Source organism: Bos mutus, chromosome 12 (assembly GCF_027580195.1).
Source record: "Bos mutus isolate GX-2022 chromosome 12, NWIPB_WYAK_1.1, whole genome shotgun sequence".
Classification (NCBI taxonomy): domain Eukaryota; kingdom Metazoa; phylum Chordata; class Mammalia; order Artiodactyla; family Bovidae; genus Bos; species Bos mutus.
The window spans coordinates 31,108,377-31,124,463 of NC_091628.1; the positions used below are offsets into that span (position 1 = coordinate 31,108,377).

Here is a 16,087-nt window from a genome sequence, read left to right on the forward strand (position 1 = left end):
CTATTTTCATTCTATTTTTTATTTGGCAGGGGGGAGGCTTCCCAGGTGACTTGGTGGTAAAGAATTTGCCTGCCAATTCAGGAGACATGGGTTTGACCCCTGGGTTGGGAAGATCCCCTGGGTCACAGTCTGAACAACAAAACAAAACACAACCCCCCTTCCCTGGCAGCGAGCACCACGCTCTCTTCTTCACTGGGGCGTTTTTAGAAACAGGAGTCTATTCTCATTGCCTCCATTCCCTCACTTTTCATTCACTTCTCAACTCACTAATATGTGACTTCCGCCCCCACATTCTACTAAAATTGCTCATTCAAAACTAGGTCACCAACTGCTTCCTAATTTCCCATCCCAACCACCTCTTTGCATTTTTACTTGTCCTGTCTCCTGTGAGACAGATTTGACCATTTTTCTGCCTTGGATGCTCCCTCTTCATTAGACTAAAACACTGCATTTTCCCCCTTGTCCCCCACCAGCCACCCACCCTGAGGTGGGTGTCCTGCCTTTTGCAGGCTTCTTCCTTCAGTTACCCCTCAGATGCGGGCACACGGTCCCTTTGTGACCTTTTCCTTACTCTGTTCTCCCTCTCTTACCCATTTGCTCACATCAAGGTGGGGACAACGACTCCCATGTTGACCTTTGGCGTAGACCTCTCTCCAGTCCCCATTTCTGCCCTTTGGAGATTTCTACCCAAATGTCCCCAAGGAACTTCGAGCCCTGCCTGTGTCCAATGACTAAGTGTCCACCCCCATCCCCACCCTATAAAGCATTTTCCGGTACTTCTGACTGAGTAATTGGTCCCTGTAAGGGATCTGCATCACCAAACTCATGACCTCTCTCTCTGACAGGTATATGCATGCTACCTTTACCCCTCTGGTAAACTCCTATTCATCCTGCAAAACTCATCTCATCTCCTCATCTGGAAAAGCCTTCCAGAGTCCCCACCTGCCCAAGCTGAGTTGGGTACCCCGCTCATGTGCATTCTGAAAATCTCTATCAAATGCATCTCTCTTCCTATTGTAATTACTATATCTCTCTATATATTTTTGCCAAGTTTGGGCTATATAATCTGTGCATCCCAAACACAGACCAGCACCTGGCCCACACCAGAAAACCTCTGCTCAACAACAGAATGAATAAAATACTGGATAAAGGAACGATGTGAACATCTCAAACACTGGTGACTCTCTGAAACCACATTCGGTCAGCAAACTACAGCCCGCAGGTTGGCCGTTTATTTCTGTAAAAAGAGCTTTACTGGAACCTGGCCACACTCGTTCACTTGGCGTGGCCACTTCTGCTCTAACGATGGCAGAGTGGAGTAGTTGTAACAGAGGCTGTTTGGCCCACAAAGCTTAAAATATTTACTATCTGTCCTTAATTTGCCTGCTTTCTGCTCCAAATCATCTCAGCACTTTATCAACTTTCCCTAATGATGAAAACAAACAAAAAAAAACCAAACACAAGAGCTCCCACTGCTACTGCTACTCTTAACATTTATTCAAAAGATATTGCAGTTCTAAATGCCTGTTCTCACGGACTGGGCTTCCCTGGTGGCTCAGATGGCAAGGAATCTGCCTGCAATGCAGGAGACCCTGGTTCAGTTCCTGGGTCGGGAAGATCTGCTGGAGAAGGGACAGGCTATCCACTCTAGCATTCTCAGGCTTCCCTGTGGCTCAGCTGATAAACAATTTGCCTGCAATGTGGGGGACCTGGGTTCGATCCCTGGGTTGGGAAGATCCTCTGGGAAAGGCTACTCACTCCAGTATTCCGGCCTGGAGAATTCCATGGATTGGATAGTCCATGGGGTCACAAAGAGTCAGACACAACTGAGTGACTTTCACTTTTTCTCATAGACTATGCACTGCAGTGGGGTGAGAGATGGCCAGTGTGCAAAGGCAAAATAAGAATCACAGGCCATGATATAAACTGGTGAAGGAGACAAACAGGAAAATGTGTTACAAAGTACCTGATTGGGAAGGGGCCCTGAATAGGGGGATCACAGTCAGGTTTCTTTCCAGGGCCATGACATTTACGTCTTTTTAAGATTTTTTTTTTTTGATGTGGGCCACTTTTAAAGTCTTCACTGAATTTGTTACAATATTGCTTCTGTTTTATGTTTCGGGCATGAGGCATGTGGGATCTTGATTCCCCAACCAGGGATCCCTGCATTGGGAAGTAAAGTACGAACCATGGGACCACCAGGGGAGTCCTTGGAGCCATGACATTTATGTTGAAACCTGAAGGAGAAGACAGGGCTAGTCTTGGAGTGTGCTGGAGGAAGTGTGTTCTAGAAGGCGTGCTGACCACAGGAGCCTTTTGTCAGGAAGGGGTTGAAATGCATAAAGAGCTGAAAGGAGGCCATGAGGCGGGGGTATGGAGACCAGCATGAAAAGAAAGAAAGATACAAACAGGCTCCAGCAGGGAGACCTGCCCTTGGAGACCTGGGAGGCCAGGTGAGAGATACTGGATTCACTGATTACATTCCAAACATTGGTCACTATACGAAGAGCTTCCATTCTGACATTATCATGACTGCTCAGGCTTTTCAAAAATTAATACTATGCCTCTGTGTTAAATTGTTCCAATCAAGTTTACTTCTCCTTCAATATATGTGACATTAACTTGATTGCCCTACATTTTAAAATTTGGCAGGATTCAACCTGCCTTTTGAAAAAATTTACCAAAGAGGCAAGTTTACCCAGTATGTTGAGCTCCAAAATAAAATTTCCTTTTAACAAGAAGAATTCATAACAAAATAAGCTGAAAAAAAAACTGTCTCAACTTACCTTTTCTGACTGAACTTCTCTGGTTATTTCTAGAGTAAAGTATTCTCATCTCGTCTTTTAAAAACTGTATTCTGACATTTAACTATCCCTCTCAAAAAATATTACAGTTCTCTCAGGGTGCACCATGAAACTGCCAGGCTTTCAGCAACGTTGGGTATACTTATTTCCATGAATATAAATTATATCCTGACACGGCATACACTATATAATTTAACAATTTTTACATAACATATTAGGCCATGAGAGATGTTTTTCAGAAAAAAGGAACATAAAACATATATAAATCTACTAAAAATGCAGTACAGTAAAGAACTGCCTTTTTAACTCTTTAGTAGTGAAGTCGCTCAGTCTTGTCCGACTCTTTGTGACCCCATGGACTGTAGCCTATCAGGCTCCTCTGTCCATGGGATTTTCCAGGCAAGAGTGCTGGAGTGGGTTGCCATTTCCTTCTCCAGGAACTGAACCAGGAGGGTCTCCTGCATTGCAGGCAGATGCTTTATCGTCTGAGCCAAGTAGTGAAGGATCTAATAAAAAATTGTGTTTTCTTAACAGATTGTTTTTATATTCAATCTTAGGTTTCACTAAGACAGATTTTATGTCCACCTAGAGGGAGGTAACTGGGGCTTCCCCAGTGGCTCAGTGGTAAAGAATCCACCTGCCAGTGCAGAAGATACAGGAGACTTGGGTTCAATTCCTGGGGTCAGGAGGATCCCCTGGAGAAGGGAATGGCAACCCATTCCAGTATTCCTGCCTAGGAAATCCCATGGACAGAGGGGCCTGGCAGGCTACAGTCCACGGGGTCACAAGAGTCGGAAAGGACTGAGCGACTCAACAACAAACAGAGGTAACTAGCAGTCTTGCTGTTGTCCTTTGAGAACTTAAACAGCATCTTGAGTTTGACAGTGAAACTTCATAGGTTTATGCCTGACTGTAGAGTCAGAAAACACCATACACAAAACAAGAAATTATGTACAAAGTAAGGAAGTGCTTAGGTTTATTTTTCAGCAGAATCACTTTAAGATCTGTAAAATTTTAAGGGTCTTAGGAAAGAGTACTAATTTATAACAAAGAAACTGGGAGAACATGCTTTGTGGACTAGCTTGTATTTATAGCATATCTGGTTCTTTAAGCCACACTAAAGCCATGATGCTCCCCACACAGACTGGTAAAGAACCCGCCTGCCAATTTAGGAGACATAAAAGATGTGGGTTGGATCCCTGGATCAAGAAGATCCCCTGGAGGAGGGCATGGCAACCCACTCCAGTACTCTTGCCTGGGAAATCTCATGGACAGAGGAGCCTGGTGGGCTATAGTCCACGGGGTCATAAAGGGTCAGACAAAACTGAGTGACTAACACACACACACATACACACACACACACATACACACACACACACACACACAGAGGAAATGGGTAGGGGGTCCCAGTGGGATAGTCTATCATGGAGGACTCGGAAGAAATTGTGCAACAGCCAACATAGGAATGTGACCCTTTGGAGAAGGAAAATGAAGAGAGGAGCCTGATCACTGCCACTCCCTCTGCCTGGAGGCACTGTCCATGCCAGAGCAGCTGCAGGAGGGGCTCAGAGTCTGTCCATCACAGGGAGCTGAAATACAGATCAAGGTCTGTAGAGTTGAGGGCAGTGTGTGGGGCAGGGAAGGGAGATAACATAGATAAACTGTCCCCTTAGAGCGTGCGCTCAACCTGGGACTTGAGAGAGGTCCTGTTGATGCAAAACTCTGATCACACTGCCTCACTTCCCCGCTTCCAAAGCCTCTAATGGTTTCCTCACTCAGAGTCAAAGGTTGATGACCTTCTGAGGCCTCCTGCAAGTCCCCTCCGTGCTAATTCACCTGTCTACTCACATTCGCAGCCCGTCCTCCCGCCCCCTCACTCAGCTCCAGCCTCCCTGGCCTTCCTGCCACCCCAGGGCCTTTGCACTGGCTCTTTCCTCCCTGTCCTCCTTTGGAGACTGGCTTAAAGGTCATCTCTCAGGAAGGCCTTTCCCAACCACTTTATTTAAAATTGGAATCCTGGGACTTCCCTGGTGGACCAGTGGTTAAGACTCCACGTTCCCAATGCAGGGGGCTCAGGTTCCACCCATGGTCAGGGAACTAAGATCCTGAGTGCCATGGAGCATGACCAAAGAAATATATACAATAAATGAAAATAAAACAACAACCAAAAAAGCCATAAAAACATAAAGGGAGCAGAAAATGCAAGTAGATGCTTAAATAAACATTTAAAACTACTTCTTCAAAAAATAAAATTGGAATCCCCCTTCTTCCTGACCCAAACTTCCTACTCATCCTTCTCTGATTCATTTTCTTCAATACTAGTAAAGCCTGGCATGCTGCAGTTTATGGGGTCGCAAAGAGTCGGACCTGACTGAGCGACTGAACAACTGCTCCCGATAAACAATGTGATTTATTTATCCACTAAAATAAAGAAGTGTGCCCACTCCCATCCTGAAATTCTAAAACAAGGACCAGGACTTTTTTCTGTTTTCACGGCTTTATCCCACACCTAGAACAAGGTTGACACGTAACTGCGCCACAGCACTAATTGTTGAATGAGTGACTGAACACATAATTAACCTGCAGCAGTCCTGTAACAGCAGGTAGATCCATCATAATACACACACATCATGGGAACCAGTAAAAAAATAATCTGATTTTTATAGCAGTGCTTGCCAAGAAAACAACTAACCACTATGACGACCAGTAATCACCTGAGTAAATGACAACTCACAAAATGACAAACAGATTAAAAAATGTGTTCTTCCACTAATGATAAAAGAATTGCAGGAACTTGCCTGGTGGGCCAGTGGCTAAGACTCCATGCTCCCAATGCAAGGGGCCTGGGTGTGATCCCTGGTCAGAAACCCCACATGCTACAACTAAGAGTTTGCATGCCACAACTAAGTCCCAATGCAGCCAAGTAAAATATAACATTTTTAAAAAGACATACAATAATAACAGCAGTAGTAGTGATAATCACTGTAATGGTAATACTCAACACTGGCAAGGGTGTGGCATTGAGAAGTGTTTCAACAACAGTATAAAAATAATTACTACACATTTTCTACGAAATAAGTCAGCCTTAAAAAATGTTTGGAATCTGCATTTATGCAACAATTACACTTCAGATAATCTAAGAGAAGAATATGAAAAAAAACAAATAAATTCAAAGATCCAAATTGCAACATTATGGAAGACAGTGGAGAACGAGCAAAGCCCAATTTGCATAAGTAAATTCTGATTCTATTCCCCACCCATTCTTCTACCTCCTCCAAGAGGCTGCCCAGAACCACGTTTGTCCCATTCATGTAACACTCTTACGGTTGCAATTTCTCAAAGCACTATGTTTCTCGCTTTCCTAACACTTATCATAATCTCTAATAATGCATTTATCTTTGTGCTTTTTTACTGTCTATTTCATCCATTAGACTAAGTTGCACAAAGGCAGGAGTTCTCTGCTCAGTGCTGCAGCCCTCGATTTACAACTATTAGTACATAATAACCACCCAGAATTTGTTAAAACAATAACTAAGTGAATAAAACAGAATCTCATGCTGCCATTAAAATATTTCTAAAACACTGACACCATAGGAAATGCCTACAATATAATATTAGTAGGAAAAATCAAAATTCACATTCAGTATTAATTCAGCTATTAAAGCATGCACAGAAAGAAACACGTGGGAAGAACAATTTCCATAATATTAACTCTGGTTGGATGCTAAAAATGTAAGTACAGTGACTTTCTATCTTTATATTTTTCTATATTCAAAATTTTTTACAACAGGTATGTATTATTTCTGTAATAAGATAGGACAATAAAGTAAAACTTAGAGGAAATGACATGAGCAGAAGAAGGGACAGACAGACAGAAAGAGAAGAGCAGAGAACATCAGTGGAGGGACATGGTCCAGCCAGGGCAGAACAGGACGGGGCTGGGGCAGGGCCATTCTGTGGGCAAACATGGGTTGTCCAAGACGTGTAAAAGCTGAAAAGAGTGATACGGTCACTGCTGTACTGCAGGAAGGTCTCTCTCTGCAGGCCAAATCCAGTCCCCTACAGACATACCTCATTTTACTGCACTCCACAAATGCTGCATTTTTAAATAAATCAAAAGTTTATGGCACCCCCTCGAGGACTCTATCAGCGCCATTTTCCAACCAGCATTTGCTCACTTCATGTTTCTGTGTCACATTTTGGTAACTCTCACAGTATTTCAAACTTTTAAATTACTATTATGCTTGTTATGCTGATCCGTGATCACTCATATTTGATGTTATTAGCATGATTTGTTGAAGGCTCAGATGATGGTTCAGATTTTTTATAAATAAACAGCTCTTAATTAAGGTAGATACACTGCTTTTTAATACATAATGTTATTGCACATTTAATAGACTCCAGTGCTTCCCAGATGGCTCAGTGGGTAAAGAATCTGTCTGCAATGGAGGAGAAACAGGAGACGTGAGTTCAATTCCTGGGTCGAGAAGATCCCCCTGGAGGAGGGCATGGCTACCCCACCCACTCCAGTACTCTTGCCTGGAAAATCCATGGACAGAGGAGCCTGGTGGGCTACAGTGCATGGGTTCACAAAGAGCCGGACACGACTGAGAGACTGAGCACACACAGCGTGAACATAATTTTTAGGTGCACTGGGAAACCACATACACACACACACAAACCCTCAAAACTCGCTTTATTGCGTGAAGCAAATACTGACGCCACAGCATCTCCCAGGTGTGCCTGTATCTGTGCAAAGTAAGCTGTGTTGAAACACAGTTGCACCCATGCATGCACATACTGTCTCTGGCTACTCTCATGCTAAGTAGTTACAACACAGATCATTATGGCCCAGAGAGCCTAAAATACTTATTAATACTATGTAGCCCTTTACAGAAACAATCTTTTGAACCCTGGTCCATAAGATGCATCAGGGGAGGGAGAAACTAAAAGCTGTAAAGTGGTGATTATAAGGGCCGTCATTTTAAGGGTGACGCAGAGGAAGACAGTGGTAGAGGAGTCTCGACAAGTGTCCATATCTACAAGCAAATGGAAGAAGGGGAAAAGGCCCTTCTAAAGAAGGAGAGGCATTCCTACTTCAGACAGCTACCCTCATTTTATTCGCTCACTATTTTAAAGCACAGCAGGAAAAGCAGTCCCTGCTGCATTGGTTACCTGCAGGGTCGGAACTGTAGAGACTGGCAGCTGCGGCTATGGTTCCCGGTGGGTGGATGGCACTCGCGGAAGACCTCTGACTCGCAATCAGGATCCTGCTCTTGGCAGACGGTAAACGTGACATCGCACCCAATCCCAGCTGGGGCTTAAGGAGCATGGCCGATCGATAGAAAGTTGGGGGAACTTCGTAATGAGTATAGGGAGGAGAACAAAATTCTTCTTTTCCAGGGCGTTCTGCAACCTAGGATAAATGACCAGAAGCTCAATCAGAAAACCGCACATCATAGGATGAGCATTGAACCTCGTCCTACGACCAAGGCTCCAACAATGACCACTCTGGCATCACTGAGCTGCTCCATCACCCATCACTTACCTTCTCTGGGCCCAGGGTCTTCATCTCTAAGTTGACCACAACGGGATGATCCCTTCGGTCTATGCTGGTTCTAATACTCTATGAATCTACATTCCACTGGGAGAAACAAGAACTCCCTCCATAAGATTTTAAAATTATATCACTATGAAATCATTGGAATTTGTGCAAGTAGTCAATCTATAAATAATGTCAATGATGCAAGGCAAGAATTTAGCAAATGTTCATGGAATTATGAAAGTTTCCTTATTCCCAAGGAGAACAGGCAGTTTTTCTGGTGACCTTGTCTTACAACAGGTTGATGAACTTAATCAGTTTAGGTTAAGTCTTTATTAGGCTACTTAGGAAATAAACTATGCATTGTTAATGAGGGAGGAAAGGTTATTTAATGGAAGAATAGAGAAGTTAATGGAAAGATGTGTTTTCAGGCCTCTATATTCTGTTGATACAATTAAAAATGAGAGACTCAATTACCTCTGATTGTCTTCCCTAGTATGGTGGTGCCTCCAGGAATGTTTGAGCAAGTTTCGCTAGAATGGAAGTTTTGGGGCAGAGTCTTGTTGACTGTTGAATTCATAGCACCTAGAACAATGTCTAGCACAGAGCTGAAATCAACAAACATCTATTAAATAAAGGAATCATGTTTCATTCTTTCCTGAATCCAATAACATAACATCATGTTATCATGTTACTACTTCCTGTGATTAACCATTTGGATTAGAACACAATGGATGGCTACCTTACATATATGCAATCATATGGCTACCTTTTATATATGCAATTCTGTACTCACAAAGCCTGTTCATAACATCAGTGTTTCCTCATGCTAGAAATGAAGAACATAAGTCACCGAAAAATAACCTTACTTCAAGTTAAAAAAAAACAGAGTCAGAGGCTTATGAAAAGACATACATGTTAATTAAGTCTACTCTAAATCACAATACATTTTACAAGTCAAACCTCTTTCTATTCAGGAATCACAGGCATTTAACAACATTCTTTAATAGGGGCTATAAAGCTGTGATCCAGGCTGCTGAAGAGATAAACCCTTAATTTAATACTCTTTTAACGTCGAAATAGATAAAAGTTCTCTTTAAATTGACATTATTGAAACAAAAGATGAGGCCTTTAAAGTTTTATCATAATCACATTGTAAAATATGTATGATTGCTATAGCCGATAGACGGAACTCAGGCTCCAGCAAATTATATTCCTATGAAAGAATATTCTACATCTGCTCTCTGATAAAATTTTTACGATTTCTACTTACTCTCTCACTATCAATCTTTGGCATTTCAATTATACTCACATCCCCTCGATTTTTAAATTTTAGTGTCTAAATGTTTGGTGTCATTGTTCATGTCTTTCAGCAGGTGCTCTCATGAAGAAATTACCATTTCTAACCTACATCTGTTGGGTTTTTCAGATTGCAGTGTCTTATCTCAGTAATTATTCCATTTTTTCAAACTGGATACGTTTCTTGGGTCAAAATTCATCACGCCATCATTGGAAAACAACCTTAACGATTACAGGAACTTCGGTGCCGATCATTTTGTTGGGTAATTTGTCTCTGGTAAGATAACAAAAAGTATTCCTTTTATGCCTACTCTGTGCATTTTTAATAAAACAAGAGCATCTACAAAAAAGCGTCACACTCTTTTCTTTCATCTTTATTGACAAAACACAGCAGGTGTCACTGCACAGTCATAGACACAGGGAGATTAACCTCAAATGGAGGTTTTTTCCCCCCCTCCTTCTCCAATGGAGTATTTTTAAAGAAATAATTTAAAAGCAAACTAAAGAATCCTTGTGATTTCAAATTTCTAAAATCATTTCAGGCACATGAGCAAATAGGTTCTTACTGTAGCCTGAAGAAAGGGTCTGGGCCCTAGATTCTCTGATTAAGGCAGAAAACAGTCCTCAGATCAAGGGGCTGTGCCCAGCGGCACTTCTATCCCCGTGCTAACGGGGTCTCTCCCAACCCCTCAGAGCTACTAAAGCTGCAGGAACACTCAAGCCACTTCGTGAAGACTTGGGATGGCTTCCAGACGGTTAAGACTTCAGAATATCTGTGGGGGTGGGCAGGAGGAATGTGCATCTAATATAGAAATTACTCTATATTTTATGGAAGGACCAGAAGCAACAAAGATGGAAAATATACACAAGAAACGATAAGACGGGTCAGAGAGAAAGAACAGGATTCTTGTCTACATCTCTAAATACAGTTTTTCTCACAAACGTGTTTCTCAGAGAAAAATCTGGGGTATCTTTTTTTGGGGAGAAGGTGGCACAGAATTACTTTATTTGAAGAACTGAATGAAGCGTGCTCAGTCGTACCCAACTCTTTGCCACCCCGTGGACTGTAGCCCATATGGCTCCTCTGTCCTTGGAGTTTTCCCAGCAAGAAGACTGGAGTGGGTAGCCATTTCCTTTCTAGATCTTTCCAACCCAGGGATCAAATCCTAGTCTCCTGCATCTCCTGCACTGGCAGGCAGCTTCTTTACCACAGCATCACCTACACTTCCTCAAATGAAACTCCATAATGAAGTGATATTTTGAACAGAGAACTACAGAATGTGAAGGAGAGTCTTCCAGGTATCTTCTGCTGCTGCTGCTGCTAAGTCGCTTCAGTCGTGTCTGACTCTGTGCGACCCCACAGACGGCAGCCCACCAAGCACCCCAGTCCCTGGGATTCTCCAGGCAAGAACACTGGAGTGGGCTGCCATTTCCTTCTCCAATGCATGAAAGTGAAAAGTGAAAGGGAAGTCACTCAGTCGTGTCTGACTCTTCGCGACCCACAGGCTGCAGCCCACCAGGCTCCTCCGTCCATGGGACTTTCCAGGCAAGAGTACTGGAGTGCGGTGCCACTGCCTTCTCCATTCAGGTATCTGAGAGAAGAATATCCTGAGCAAAGGTACGTGCAAAGGCCCTGAGGCAGCAAAAGGAGCGGGAACAAAGGCCAGGCGGTCAGGAAGTGAAGGAGCCAGACGGAGGGCATCCTAACAGCTGAGCCATCCTACCAGCTCCCACCCATGCCCACAGCGGCCTGGGAAGAACTGGAGGGTGTCAGGGGGAGCACTGACCTGGCCTCACTTTCCTCTCAGTTGATCGCTGGTTGTCATGAGATTTGAGTCCAGAGAAAACCTGCTTTCTGAGCTCTGGGAGAACAACTGGCCCCAGCCCCGTGGTACTGAGAGGGGCGGCACAGTGAGGACCTGGGTGGCTATCTCAGCACTGCCCTTGTTTTGTGGCTTTAGATGAGGGACTCAGAGCTCTCCAAATCTGCTTCCTCATCTGGACAATGATGAGAGCACCACAATCCCACCCTGCAGAGAATCACAGCAAGGATTGGCGAAGATGGGCAAAAATGAAATGTGACGCTATGTGGTCCCAGGACATAGCAGGCACTCAACTAAATGCTAGCTGTAACTATTGTTTAGACTTAAAACAGAGCCCATGCCTAACACATTATTTTCTACTCACTGTACTGTGTACAAACACAAAAGTCTCCCATAGGGAAATATTCTCCTTCAGAAGAGGATCAAGTCTGAGCAATTTGAATAATATATTCATTTGGGGTTTTTTTCCCACTACTTTATAGAAGAATCGTGCTCACTTATCAGCAAGGAGATCAAACTAGTCAATCCTAAAGGAAATCACTGACTCAGTGGCAGTTTGAGCAAACTCCAGGACACAGTGAAGGAGAGCGAGGCCTGGCATGCTGCAGTCCTTGGGGTTGCAAAGAATCGGACAGGACTAAGCGACTGAATAACAATAAAGGAAATCAACGCTAAGTATTTACTGGAAGGACTGATACTGAAGCTAAAACTCCAATACTTTGGCCATCTGATGCTAAGACCCAGCTCATTGGAAAAGACCCTGATGATGCTGGGAAAGACTGAAAGCAGGAGGAGAAGGGGATAATAGAGGATGAGATGGTTGGATGGCATTGCTGACTCAATAAGCCTGAGTTTGAGCAAACTCCAGGAGATGGTGATGGACAGGGAAGCCTGGTGTGCTGCAGGCCATGGGGTCACAAAGGGCCGGACACAACTGAGCGACTGAACAACAACAAGAACAATTTAAATACAGAAGCCAATTTAAATGCTTTTCTAACTTTTATGTATTATGTCAGGCAGAATTTAAAAGAATCCCTTTAGATGTTAGATCCACCTCATTCTGATCATCAATCTCTTCCAGTGGAAACCGTTCATTTGCCTGCAATCTGCTCTAGTTCAAAACACCCCTTTCTTACAAATACGTCCATCAGCGTCTAGAATTTGCTAAGAGAGGACACTCTGCTTTCACAATTCATTGAAAACACCTCACGAACTTTAGGATGTTCAACTCACAGACTGTCTCACAATGACATTCTCTTACCTCCTGCAAAAACTTCTCACTCATTGGACTGAAGGGATGTCCTGGGGGCTTGATCCCCGACACCACTAGTCCAGAGCTGAACACCCGAGGCCTCTGCAGGTCCGGCTTGAACTTCTCGTAGAGGCCGGCAGCCGGCTTCAGGTCACCACCTGCCGCCTTGTCCTCTTTGGGGAGAGCCACGCTGCACGCAGGCGGAGCATAAGGGAGCCCCATGGGAACCAGCGACGCATCCACCTGGCCGAGGGCCTGTGGGCTCCTCCGGATGTAGGTGATGATCTTGGGCCTCACGTGCTTGGGCTTGGGCATCACGACGGGCCTGGGGTCCGCCCGCTCTTCCTCTTCTCAACCGGGGGGCCCATCGTCCCCTCCAGTGAGGTGGGTGTGTCCTCGGGACGGGGGAGGGCCCCAGGGCAGGCGTTCTTGGCAGGCACTTTGGGGGAGGCGTGTGACAACCCGGTGCTGTCAGCGGGAGGCAGGGCGGCCGGGGGGTACCCCACATCCACACTTGACGTGCCCAAGTCCTGAAAGCGGCTGCTGGGTGGCGGGGGCTGGCGGGCCACATTCACAGTTGTCTCTGGGTGGAGGGACGCGGGGACACCGAGAAGGACATCTGCCCTCGCTGGGGAGGTGCTTTCAGTCTTCACTGCAGGTTCCAGATGGTTCCTGGTCTCTGCAACAGATAGACAGACCTCTTGGCCTTCCTCGGCTTCTGAGCGGCTGCTTGAAGGGTTGGGGGGCTCAGGGACCCGAGTTTCGCTCTCTCCAACAGAGGAAGCTGAGTCAAAAACCATAGTGTTGACACTGTTCCCATCTCCCAGGACGCCTTTCTCATCGCTGGCACCAGAGGGCTTGCTGTCAGTCGAGTTTCCAGGAACAAAAGCTACGTGACCATCCCCTGGTGACACACCGTTGGGCACCATTTCACCCAGCTTCCAAGCTGCGCCTGGCAAACTTCTGGACGTGGGTTGCTGATCCGCAGCTCGTGAGGAACCAGGGCTCGGTTTGGGGGTGGTTCGGAGAGACCCATCCTCACCTCCCTTCTCCGGCTCACCTCTGTCTCTTCCTGCACCCGGGGGGTGGGGAACGCCATGTGCCAAGCTGCTCAACCCAGCGGCTGAGGCTCCTGGCTGCACCTCTCCAGCTGGCTCCTTTCTCCCGAGAGGTGACACGCCATGCCCCTGACGACACCCCAGCTCCCCGACCTGGGTGGACTTGAACTCCTGCACAGGTTTCAGCTCTGTCTTGGGCTCCACCTTCACCGGACCCACTTGTGCTTCTGGCCTTCTCGGGACATCCTTCGAGGCTGGAGAGCAATCGAGAGCGCACTCTGGATGGGCAGAAGGTGCTGTGCTCTGGGCGCTGACCTTGGGTACCCGTCCCCTCTCTGGCTGGATCTCTAAGGGGACGATCTCCATGGTTACTGAGGTAGATGGTTTAGGATGACGTGCGCCCTTTCCCTCTGAGGTCCCGTCCGCCAGAGGACAAGGCAGCCCTGGAGAAGGGGCTGTCCCCATCTTTGGCGGCCCCCTCCCATCACCGGGCACCAGATGCGGGGCTTCTGGGGACCCCAGCCCTGTGGGTTGTGGAAGCGGCCAGGCCAGGCCCCCAGCCCGCTCCTTTGTGAGCACATCCGCTGCTGCAGCAGAACTGCTAACTCTTTCTAAAGAATGCCTCCTCAGTTCCTCGTTGTCAAGGGTCTTGGCCAACTTATCCTTGGGGACAGGCCGGGGGACATCAGCCTCCCGCTTAGCCGGAACCTCCAGGCTAGACTCGCCCATGACAGTCCTCCGACTCGGCAGACCTGGTCCCTGGAGACCCCGAAGGGCCTGTAGGTGGTCTGCACCTCTCTCCAGCTCGGACTCTTCATTCCGTTCTCTCTGAGCCATCGGAGAGAATTTAAAATCCTTCAGGCCGGTGGGGACGGCCTGAGATGCCTTCGCAAAGCCCTGAAGTGGGTGAAACTCCTTCGGGACACGGGGACTACTCTCTGGTCCCCTCAAATTTGCATTTCCAACTTCCTCTGGCACAGCACATGTGGCAGGCTCGTCAGAAGAGGAGCCGACCTCCAACACGATGGGGTTGGCATTGGCATCTCCCAAACTCAGGACTCGGTCGTTATTATGTTTTGCTCCGTTTGTGCTGTCCCGCAATTCGCTGTAGCATGACTTCTTAGGAGCCACTGGAACACTCATTTTCCAGCCGTCAGTGGGGGCTGCCTGCCATGCAGTCCTCCTTAATGGAAAGGGGTGTCCTTCAAGCTGCTACCTGGAGAAGACGAAATTCTCAAGCTGCTTGTTGCCCCCTGACAGCGTCACCGGGGCGATCCTGCTTTCATCATTTTCAGAGCAGTTTTAAAACCGAGCATTTTCTTCACACACAGAAGGACGACTTATCTGTTGGGTTCCCGGTGAATGAGAGCCAATTAGTCCATGAGACCTAGAGAGAAATAAAAAGAAAAGTACACTAGATTGACAGATAGAAACTCTCGGTAAACACAGATTTATTCATCACTTTCCTACCATTACTTCATTCACTCAATCCAGATACTATTTCTCCAAAACTTTTCTGATAGGGGCACGGGAGAACATAACATCGAAATGATTAATGTTAGAAATGGATTATAAACACACATTAAATCTTAAGTTTATATTTTAAAAACCCACAAGTTCATACTGATACTGATTAAAAAGGGCAGACGAGAAAGGAAGGTTCTTCTTCACAGAAGAATACCAACTGATACAAGAAAAATTAGACAATTAGAAAAATCACCACTTTGTATTCACCAGAGTAATAATTATCTTGGATGAGGGACACCAACGGTTGCTAAAATCACCAAGTGCAAAACTGCTGGGAAACAGGATATTTACACAGTCTTAGAGCACCACCCTCCAGACTGCTTTATTTCTTACAAAGGAAAACTTCATCTGTACAACGGAGAAACCTGGTGGACATCATCAAATGTAACATATCGGTATAGAAAGCAATATCACACGCTCCCAGCATTAGGTCGTTCTCAGGCCTCACATGCCCCATGAGAGTATTCTTGCTATAAATATTCTTTTCCTTTCATTTGCTTGCATCTACACACAGCGTGTACTTTTTCCATTAATGAGATCATTTCCTATAAGCTAAGTTTTTGTCAGTCATTTTTTTTATTTGTCCCTTCTCCCTACTCCCCACCACAGGATGCAGTAACATCCTAGCCTAAGTCTTTCCACTCTTTCCCCCCATGTTCATAGAATCTTGTCCAAACACACACACACACATACACACACATACACACACACACACCTATGATTAACATACACACAAAACCAAATCAAGATAGATAACCAACAAGGGCTGACTTTACAACACG

General features: G+C 45.6%; 1 protein-coding gene across 1 annotated transcript in view; it reads right to left on the reverse strand.

The window, feature by feature from the left end:
• The window catches only part of MTUS2 (microtubule associated scaffold protein 2), a 383,765-nt gene that overhangs the window by 240,735 nt on the left and 126,943 nt on the right, over positions 1-16,087 (reverse strand). The window contains 3 exon segments of the mRNA XM_070380475.1: positions 7,980-8,220; positions 12,730-13,067; positions 13,070-15,165. Coding sequence (XP_070236576.1) covers positions 7,980-8,220; positions 12,730-13,067; positions 13,070-14,921 — 2,431 coding nt within the window. The 5' untranslated portion in view covers positions 14,922-15,165.